Source organism: Ostrea edulis, chromosome 6 (genome assembly GCF_947568905.1).
Source record: "Ostrea edulis chromosome 6, xbOstEdul1.1, whole genome shotgun sequence".
Lineage (NCBI taxonomy): Eukaryota > Metazoa > Mollusca > Bivalvia > Ostreida > Ostreidae > Ostrea > Ostrea edulis.
Genome location: NC_079169.1, coordinates 54,214,150 through 54,225,693, shown reverse-complemented (window position 1 = coordinate 54,225,693; position 11,544 = coordinate 54,214,150). Strand labels below are relative to the sequence as shown.

General features: G+C 40.5%; 1 protein-coding gene across 1 annotated transcript; it reads left to right on the top strand.

The window, feature by feature from the left end:
• The first annotated feature begins 3,079 nt into the window (after positions 1 to 3,079).
• Positions 3,080 to 3,652, top strand: LOC125647250 (uncharacterized). The gene has a single exon (XM_048873942.2). The coding sequence runs from the start codon at positions 3,080 to 3,082 to the stop codon at positions 3,650 to 3,652; it is 573 nt and encodes a 190-aa protein (XP_048729899.2).
• Positions 3,653 to 11,544: the final 7,892 nt, after the last annotated feature.

Sequence of the window (11,544 nt, the reverse complement as noted above, 5' to 3'; positions counted from 1 at the left end):
ATTGGAGGATATCGGCTGTGGTCAGACATGGAGAGGGATGTGCCATGCGTCACTTGCCCTTGATACGACACATAAAGATGATAGCCATTTCTCAACTCATACCGACTCGGCCACCGCCCTTGTTCCCAAGGACCACGCCTTCCGGCGCACATCAGCGTAGGGGTGTAAAGTATGCGACTCATGCCCCAAAGAACAAGATCCGTGCCTGGAATAACATCACCATTGGCATGTGGAATGTGAGAACGCTAAGAACAGCAGAAAAGCTTACTGACGGAGAACATGAACACGGCATGGGCTTTCTTGCTCACAAGAACACCGTGAACACCGTCATGGGCTGTCGGCGAGTCAATAGTAGACCAATTACCATCAGCTTGAGAGCTAGTCCCTTCAATATTACCATCATACAGGCGTAAGGGAAAAGAAATGGATTCCAATGGACAATGTGGCAACAACTGGATGACCTGGATTTTGCTGATGACATTGCCCTCATCTCCAGTACCCAACAACAAATGCAAGACAAAACATCTCTCCTAGCAGCAACATCAGTTAAACTAGGATTGAAACCTAATGAAAGTAAGACAAAAATTATGAAAATTAATGCAAAGAGTAAACAGCCTATCAAAATAAGGGATACCATCCTGGAAGAAGTTGAGGAGTTTACTTACCTAGGAAGCATTGTGAGTGTGAATGGAGGTACCGATGTTGATGTTAAGACCAGAATAAACAAGGCTAGGGTCATCTTCAACATTCTGGGGAAAGTATGGAATGCAAAGAACATCTCGAGAAACACTAAAATCAAGATTTGTAATTCAAATGTAAAGTCTGTGCTTCTGTATGGGGCAGAAACATGGAGAACAACAAATGCCACGATTTCAAAAATTCAAAGATTCATCAATTACTGCCTGCGCAGAATAATGAACATCAGATGGTTTGATAAAGTAAGAAACGAGGATCTTTGGAAAAGAGCAAATCAAGCCCCCATAGATATCAAAATCAAAAAACGCAAATGGTCATGGATTGGACACACACTGCGAAAACCACCAAGCAGCATCACAAAACAAGCCCTAAAATGGAACCCCCAAGGAAAAAGAAACAGAGGAAGACCAAGGAGCAGCTGGCGCAGAGTTACGGAGGCAGAATTAAAAGAGCAAGGCTACACCTGGAACTCAGCAGAAAGATTAGCGCCAAACAGAGTCAGATGGAGGGAGTTCGTCAATGGTCTATGCTCACTAGAGGAGCAAAGGGCTAAGTAAAGTAAGTAAAGGCGTATGCCCCAACAACAGGGTACGGTGACAACGATATAGAAGACTTCTACGAACAGTTGCAAGACCAGACCTCAAAGGACATCCCTGTAGTGCAGGGTGACTGGAATGTGAAGATAGGAAAAGATGCATGCACGAACTACAAAGGAACATGTGGGCGGTTTTGCAACACCGAGACAAATGAGAGAGGCCCGAGACTACTGGAATTGGCCAACTGTAACAACCTCTTGTTGGTAAATACATTCGGCCAACACAAACCATCCAAAAGATGGACCTGGACTAGTCCAAATAGAGATCACCGCAATCAGATAGACTACATTATGGTGAAGAGACGCTTCCAGCCCATTGTGAACATTACAACAACTCGCAGTTTTCCAGGAGCAGACATCGGAAGCGACCATGAATTCGTGCTGATGACCTTTAAAACCCACTTGAAAAAGGCCAAGAAACAAAGACAGACAACGCTCGAGAAACTGAAGGATCCAGGTTCTAGAAACCTTTCAAGCCATGGTCGGAGGGAAGTTTGCACCATTGACCATCCTCGATGATGATGACACAGATATGGACTCATTAATTAACACCTTCAATGCAGCAGTAAACGACACCGTCAGTGAGATCCTTGGCAGACATCGCACAGTAAGGAAACCATGAGTTACAGCTGACATTCTTGATCTGTATGACAAACAGAGAGAAATCAAGAAAACTAATAGTGATCCAGAAGTAGCAAAACAGTACCAACAATATAAGAAAATCATAAAAAGGGTAAAGGAGAACTGGATGGAAGAACAATACCAGGATATAGAAGGAACCCTGAAGAAGAAGAACAACAAGAAAGAATACCAACTGGGTAAAGACCTGGCCAGTACAAACCAGGGACAAAATACCATCCTCCAGGGCAAAGCTGGAAGTGCCTGAGAGAAGATCAGAACATTTTACAGCGTTGGACTGAGTATTGCTTCGAACTGTACAGTTACAGAATTACAGGAGACTCAACGGTACTACATGTCTACAGTACACTACAGTCTGTTGGAATCCCCATGGGCATGAATTGTGCTCCTTTGTTAGCTGACCTGTTTTTATATTCCTATGAAGCAGAATTTATTCAAAAACTTCTACGTGAGAAGAAAAAATCTCTTGTCGTGGCCTTCAATTCGACATTTATTATATCGACGACGTATTATCTATTAACAATAATAATTTTCATTCATATGTCGATTCGATATATCATAGTGAACTCGAAATAAAAGACACCAGAGAGTTGTCCACTTCTGCTTCATACCTAGATATTTTATTAAAAGTGGATATTAACGGCAAACTAACAACTCAACTTTATGACAAACGGGATGATTTCAGCTTCTCCATTGTCAACTTCCCATATTCATGTAGCAATATTCCATTATCACCTGCATATGGTGTTTATCTCTCAATTGATTCGATACGCAAGAGTTTATTCTGCTTATTGTCAATTTTAAATCGAGGCAGGCTATTGACAAACAAGTTGATGGTGCAGGGGTTCTAACAGTCGTTTAAAGTCAGTATTTCGCAAATTCTATGATCGTTATAACGATCTAGTTTGCCAATACAACCTATCATTGGGTTAAATGCTGTCTGATGTGTTTCATACCGATTGTTACGCCGTTCTTGACACACTGATTTTGACTACTGTTCAAGACATAGGACTCACGGCGGGTGTGACCGGTCGACAGGGGATGCTTACTACTCACAGGCCCCTGATCCCACCTCTGGTATCCAGGAGTCCGTGTTTGCCCTCTCTGTTTTGTATTGCTTATAGGGTAGACAGGAGAGCGGCCTACACTATGGACACAATCCCTGATCATCACACTCCCGCCCTAAAAGGCAATCTACAACAGTGTCAAAATTACCGCACCATCAGCCTTATTAGCCACCCAAACATGGCAATGCTGAAGATGCTGTTGAATAGGTTGAAGCCACAAGGAGAGATCATTGCTGAAGAACAAACAGGCTTCAGAGCAGGGCGCAGCGCAATAGAGCAACTCTTCAACTTCAGGATACTGTGCGAAAGGTACCTCCAACACCACCTCTACCATGTTTTTGTTGATTTTAAGAAGGTGTTCGACAGAGTATGTCATGCAGCGTTATGGGCCACCTTGAGGCTGAACAACATCAATGCCAACCTGATCAGAGTCATCGTACACCTCGATGACAAGGCGACCAGCACAGTCTACTTTAACTACAGCATTGGGGCCGGGTTCAGTACCATAGTAGGATTGAGGAAAGGACGCCTGTTTTCCCCTTCCTTATTCAACATCTTTTTGGAAAGGATCATGGCTAACGCACTAGAAGACTGCATTGGAACAGTCAACATTGGCGGCAGAACTTCACCAACTTGCGTTTTGCCGATGAGATAGACGGACTTGCAGGGGGAGAAGAACTTGCAAACCTTGTAGAACGCTTTAGATACAACATCGACAGTCTACGGGATGCAGACCAGTGCAGAAAAGACCAAACTGATGACAAACAACACCAAAGGCATCAGCTCAAATATCAGACTGATGCGCACCTTGGTCATATCCATATCATTGCACGCCTGTGAATCATGGACCCTAACAGCAGATACTGACAGGCCTTTGAGATGAGATGCTTTCGCAGACTCCTCTGCATCTCCTACAAAGATCACATAAAAAATTAAGAAGTCCGGAACAGAATCAGACAATCTAACGGGCCCTATGAAGACCTTCTGATCACAGGAAAAAACCCCACAAATTCAAGTGGTCCAAAGATTTTCATATTTCCATTTCTAAGAAACAAGTCCGGTCATTTCTTGGCACTGTCAGATTTTACAGGAAAGTTCTTCCTAATTTCTCTGCCTGTTTGTCTGATCTCACTATAAAGAATAGTTCGTCTCGTATAGTTTGGCTTCCTATTTATTCATCAGAATGCATTTGGCAGTGGCAAGCAAATCAGTTACGGAGTCCAGAATTCAGCAAAATATTCCACTTACGTGCCGAAATTCACGGACTCCTGGATATAACAGAGGTGGGATCAGGTGCCTAGGAGGAGTAAGCATCCCCTGTCGACCGGTCACACCCGCCGTGAACCCTGTATCTTAACATTTGCACAAGCCTCTTTGTCATTGTTCGAGATGAAAATGGATACTTAACTTCAATTAAAAATTTTAGGTATTGCTGACAATAACTTGTTGCCTTGAGGATTCACTGAATTCCTCCATAGTTGCTGTGACCTTTGGTTGTGCCGAGTTTGGATCTTTCATTTTACATCAGTTTTACTTGCCTTTTCATATCTGAAAATTTCCATTATAATATCACTGATGGCAATAGCACTGCATCTACAAAATCTACGGTGGCACCCCCACGGTCACCCAGACTCTGGGGGAAGTGAAGGTGAAATCTGCAGTTGTTTGGGTGAATGTTAACAGATTAGTAGGGAGATTTAAGATCCACCTTTGTCAAAATTAATGTTTCTTACATGGTGCATCAAAATTGGTACCGTAGAAGTTTTATATTATGACCCCTGGGTCGAGGCCTCTGCTGGTGGACTGTTAGTCCCCGGGGGTCTCTACAGCCCAGTAGCTAAGTACTTCGTTACTAGCTTGAAAATACGGATGTATATTTAATTGCTGGGATAAAATTTAGAAATTCATTTCAAAATTAAGGATGATATCTCCCTCATGCATAGCTTTGATTCTTGGACGAATTTGGCTCCAGTTTTTTTTTTTTTTTTTTTTGGCAATCTAATTTTCCTTTTAGCTCTTACAAGTTTTTGGTGTTTTTTTTTGTCATTTCGAATTTCCAAAATTTCGGCTTGAGCATCACTGAAGAGACATTATTTGTCGAAATGCGCATCTGGTGCATCAAAATTGGTACCGTAGAAGTTTTACATGATTGAGATTCACATATGAAAACGGACTATCAGAAGTATATTCATTCAACCTTGTACCAATAGGTCGACTAGCATCATGTATAAGTCTAGTATTGTTGGGGGGTCTTTTTTTGTTTTTGTTTGTTTTGATGTTTTCCGCCACACTCAACAATTTTTCAGATATATGGTGGCGCCCAGTTTTTATTGGTGGAAGAGAGAACCCAGATACAATGTACCTGGGAAGAGACCACCGACCTTCCGAAAGTAAACTGGGAAACTTTCTCACTTACCGGCACGAGCGGGATTAGAACCCGCGCCAACAGAGGTGAGAGGCCGTGTGATTTTGAGCGCGATGCTCTAACCACTCGGCCCCCTTGGGGGGGGGGGTCTTTAGAATGGCACCCAAAGTACTAACAATATCCCTAGGCCTATAGCAAACAATATAATTACCATGCATGATTTCATGATTAATTTGTGATTCAACAAGATCACTAGAAATTGCAGTGGATTTATAATTACTGCATTCTAAATAGGTACACGCGTTGAAGTCAACGTCATCATCAACAATACGAAACCGTCTTTCACACCCTGAAAAATAAATATCCTATCACAGTCATCAATGGGGATAAGGCTGATGCTTACAGGTTGTAGGATGGAAATTTACGAGCTAATAGTTTTTTGACTCAGTTGGTGACTTTCCAGCCAAGTCATGTGTTGTTGCAGGATGATTAGATGCATAACATATACGCAAGAATTTGTTCTGCGTATGTCAGTTTTTATACGCCCGTCTTTAGACGGGATGTATTATGGTACAGCGATGTATGTACGTCCGTCAGTTAGTCCGTCCGTCCGTCCATCCGTCTGGCCGTTCGGGGTTTTCTCTTTATAATTTCATTTCCCTTTCACATATCATGCTGAAACTTGCTGTATAGCAGCTTTGTGGGTCACTCTAGATCATACTGCAATTTTGATCCATTTCGACCTTTTTTCCTGGAGTTTTGCCCCTTTATTTGCAAATAATTATTATATGGAGGGTACATAATTTGTCCGCCCTACTCCTCCCACAGTTTTCAAGTGAGAGCCTTCTTATTTTGTGGAGTGTTTGTATGGGTATTGAAGATGTGCATGTGAGATGGATTTTGATTTTCTACAATTTTTGAAAAATTACAGGTTGTTGAACTTAGTCAATTTGGAAATTAATATTCTATGGAGGGTGCATAATTTGTCTGCCGTACTCCTCCCACAGTTTTCGAGTGAGGACCTTTTTATTTTGTGGAGTGTTTGTATGGGTATTGAAGATGTGCATGTGGGATGGATTTTGATTTTCTACAATTTTTGAGAAAATTACAGGTTGTTGAACTTAGTCAATTTGGAAATTAATATTCTATGGAGGGTACATAATTTGTCTGCCCTACTCCTCCCACAATTGTCAAGTGAGGACCATCTTATTTTGTGGAGTGTTTGTATGGGTATTGAAGATGTGCACGTGGGATGGATTTTGATTTTCTACAATTTTTTAGAAAATTACAGGTTGTTGAACTTAGTCTATTTGGAAATTAATATTCTATGGAGGGTACATAATTTGTCCGCCCAACTCCCCCCACAGTTTTCAAGTGAGGACCATCTTATTTTGTGGAGTGTTTGTATGGGTATTGAAGATGTGCATCTGGGGAAGGATTTTGGTTTTCTTTCATTTTTGAAAAAAATTACAGGTTGTTGAACTTGGTCCATTTTGAGGAAATCTCGATTTTTAAGCTAAGACCCTTTGTTCATATGAAAGTTTGTCACAGCCTCATGATGGTTGATACTACCTGAAGCAAAGTTATACAAATTATAGCACAAGAAAAACACCCTATGTAAGCATTTCACTGGCGTATTATGTACCGTTTGTGGTACTCTTGTTAAATGCAGGCAAGCTACTGACAAACAAGTTGATGGTGCAGGGGTTTCAATAGTCCGAAATATCTTAAGTTTTCCTGGCTTATTTATGATTTTGATATTACGTAAACTGGACATTCCGATTTATGGGTTCTTTTATCACATAAACAATGTCTTGAAAACATTTTAACACACTTTCGAGCTTTGTTTTGAGTCAAGTGACTCGTTCGCTCAAATGACAGCAAAAATTCGGTTGACTACAGTTATGTGCTTCTGTTATCGAATTTTGGAGTGATATTTTCCTTTAATCCATATTAGTAAGTACAAGAAGTATCGTTTTATGAATTAGTTGTGTGTTTATCATTGAATTCGGTTCGCAAGTATTTAAAATCGGTTCGAGAATGCCGCCTCCAGTGGGGGGCAGCGAAATTTCCAGTTACTGTAATGGCGCCGGTTCTGACGTTTTCCTGTCACGGTAAATATCAAAATCATTTTTTTAAAAAGCCAGGAAAACATCAGATATTTCGGACTAGGGTTTCAACAGTCTCGTTTATACTCAACATTTCGCAAATTCTATGGTCGTTATAACGATCTAGTTTGCCAATACAACCTATCATTGGGTCAAATGCTGTCTGACTTGTTTCATACCGACTGTTAGTCCATTCTTGGAATACTGATTTTGACTACGGATAGCTCCGTTTGCGTGGTCGGGATATAGGGCTCACGGCGGGTGTGACCGGTCGACAGGGGATGCTTACTCCTCCTATGCATCTGATCTCAACTCTGATATATCCAGGGGTTCATGTTTACCCAACTCTCTGTTTTGTATTGCTTATAGGAGTTGTGAGATTAATCACTCTTCGTTATTTTCACCTTTAATGAAGCAATTATGGGTCATTCTGCAGTCTGGACGCGCACAAATGTCGTTATTAAATCTGCGGCATGTTTCACGACCATTCGGTAGGAATGGTCCTCTTCCCCGCTTGCTGGGTGTTACTGTAAGAGAGATTCCCGGCTTGTCTATGGTAGCAGTGTGTTTTGTCATGTTTAGTAGAAACTGTGTAGTTGAATTATCTCTCTTAGGGATGAGATTGAATTCCCGCAGTTGGACACATGAAGTGTTCCACGAGTAGGAATGTCTTAATTGATTTTCACGGTACTCCTTATCATACAGTAAGATACACTGCCACACATAGTTAGTAGCCAATCTAAATATAGACTGGGTGTAGGGAATGTAATCAAGGGAATGATCAATTGTACATGACCCGTCTGCCAGCATCTCGAACAAAATCTGAAGGCTTGGATAATCCCACTGTTCAATAGTTACTTCCCCTAATGAAAGTTTTTTGTCCCCCACGTTTAGTTTCACATCGTTGCCTATGTCAATGGGTTTGGATTCATCAAGGTCAATATAAAATCTTGGATTTTTCTTGCCTTTTGTGACATTATTGTTACCTTATGAAACTGGAGGGCCGGGGTTGGTTGAGGGCCGGGGTTGGTTGAGGGCCGGGGTTGGTTGGGGGCCGGGGTTGGCTGGGGGCCGGGGTTGGTTGAGGGTCGGGGTTGGTTGGGGGCCGGGGTTGGTTGGGGGCCGGGGTTGGTTGGGGGCCGGGGTTGGTTGAGGGCCGGGGTTGGTTGGGGGCCGGGGTTGGTTGGGGGTTTTAGGGACAGTGCTGCTATACGCACCTTGGTTAGCTGTCGTCTGCGAACTCTGTGACTCGGCCTTCAACTACCGCTGCAGTTCCCCACATCTGTGTTCTAGTCTCATCAGTTGATTCTCGAGGTCATGGCACTTTAATTCAAGATCCGAGAAGTCCTTTGGTTTCACATACCCCTGTGCCCTTTGTGGTCGCACGCGTTGTCCCTTGAATTCAGATGCTCGTGATGGCGTGGAGAACGAATTGTTCTCAATGTTTGCATTATCTCTGACATTTTTTAGTCCGCATTGGGCCTACGGCCCCTGTCATGCAAAAATTTCTCACAAACAAGAGGCCCATGGACCACATCGCTCACTTGAGCAGCTGTTCCGAGCAATAAACAAGCTTGAGCAAAACTATCATTATACAAGCAGCTTGGTTCAATAAAAAAAAATTCAAAGGTAACGACTAAAAATTCATTAATCATCAAACTTAATTATTAAAGCTGTATGACCCGATGTTCATGTATTATTTTTGTGCATAATTACTTTAAAGCAGATTAATTACTTTATAAATTTATTAACTTTCCCTTAATTACATGCTTGAAAATATCTGCATGTAAAAGAAAACAGTGATAATATTATTTAGAAAGTAAATATAGTGTGGTACATAAATAATTATACAGTGTTAGACGTCTATAAATAGACCCACGCGCGTAAGGGGAATCCCAACATGATGTATTAACTCATACGCAACTGTCTAGTTTTAAGGCTGAAAGAGCGTAAAACAACGAGTTACTAAGAGGTATTTGATATTTTTATTTCTATTAAACTTATGGCACGGTACCGTCGTGACAAAATACACAGCTTTACACAGATAAGACCACCAATGATCTGAAAGTTTGAACTGGTCACGTGACTGCCACTTGAAATGGCAGAGTGACGCGGCTATTTGGAAAAACCGATTTAAAATAAAATAATTTTGGTTAAAACAGGTGAAATAATGTATGATATGTCATACAGCCTCATAACTACATACGTGCGATGATTTAATAGCGTTTTTACGAGATATAAAAAAAATATTGTAATTCGAACCATACAGCTTTAACTTGACTACAAATTCATTAGTTATCATATGCCCTTGTAGACATGTATCACCTTTCATATTTAATTTTTTTTTTTTATCTAAGAATGCTTTGTGTCAAGTTTAGTTCCCTATACATTCGCATGTAAAACTTTGATCCCCTATTATGGTCCCACCTTAACCCCAGGGGATATGATTTTTACAAACTTGAATCTCCACTTTGTAGGGAAGGTTCATGTATTTCAGCTTTCTGGCCCAGTGGTTCTTGAGAAGAATATTTTATAATGCCCAAGGGCTATTTTTGCATTTTGTGATTATCTCCCCTTTGAAGGGTGCATGGCCCTTCATTTGAACAAACCTGAATCCCCTTCACCTAAGGATGATTTGTATCAAGTTTGATTGAAATTGGCCCTGTGGTTCTGGAAAAGAAGATTTTCCTATATATCTGCAAGTAAATATTTGATCCCCTATTGTGGCCCCAACCTACCCATGGTGCCATGATCTGAACAAATTTGAATCTACTCTATATCAGGAATCTTTTACGTAATGTCAGAAAGCTTTCATATAATTGTAAACCTTTCTGGCCTAGTGGTTCATGAGAAGATTTTAAAGATTTTCTTTATATATTCGCATGGATAACTTTGATCCCCAATTGTGGTTCCAACATACGCCAAGGAGCCATGCTTTTAACAATATTGAATCTCTACTATATCAGAAAGCTTTCATGTGAATATCAGCTTTTCTGGCCCAATGAGTTCTTGAGAAAAAGATTTTTAAATTACCCAGGCTATTTTTTTTTTTTACATTTTTGTGATTTTCTCCCCTTTGAAGAGGGTATGGTCCTTCATTTGAAGAAACTTGAATCCCCAGTACCCACGGATGCTTTGTGCCAAGTTTGTTTGAAATTGGCCCAGTGATTCCGGAGAAGATGAAAATGTGACAAGTTTAAGCCAACGACGCCGACAGACAACGGACAAATTTCGATCAGAAAAGCTCACTTGAGCCTTCAGGTCAGTTGAGCTAAAGATGGCACAATAGAGGACGGTTAAATATACATTCATTCTTAATGGAAACAAGCATTCTGAAAGTGTTGCATAAGCAATTAATATATGTCCACTACTGGCACCCCATTAATTGACGACTGTACTTAATATTCGAGGAAATGTTCATTTGATGTTTGACCTTGAACTGTGACCCGATACATTGGTACCAAGTCACCATGTTTACCAGTGTCGAATTCATTTAATGTTTCGTTTATACCGTTGATGCGTGTAGTTTTTATCAGGGATGAAATAGTAGAATTTGCACAAAATACGTGGGGAAAATATCTAGATAATCGTGCAAATAGGACAGAAAACAACACACCGATAAAACATTGATATCTGTATGTTAAATACTCATAAAGGACTTCAAAATACTACTTACTACCAATAGCCGTGTTTCGAGTTCCTCCGGAACGCAGTTTTTATTCTGTATTTAGTCACGCCGCTTCATGGCAAATACACTACGCATTTTTACGCATCTCTGATAGAGTATGTGGAAGATTTATATAAGGGTTATAACATTCAAATGATAGGGGAAATTCAACAAATAAGAAAGAAAACTTTTGCTGATTAAAATTTTAAAGTGTTAAATATTATAATTTATTATTAAATTCATGGAGTAATAGGTTAATCAAATTGTATTGTATTTGCGATATTTTTGAATTCGAATTATATACCGTATTCGCTAGATATTGTGCCGTTTTCAAATAGTTATGTGAAAAGTCATAAAATCAGAATAAAGTTGACATAGCAAAAGATCATACAGTTGTTTGTAATATA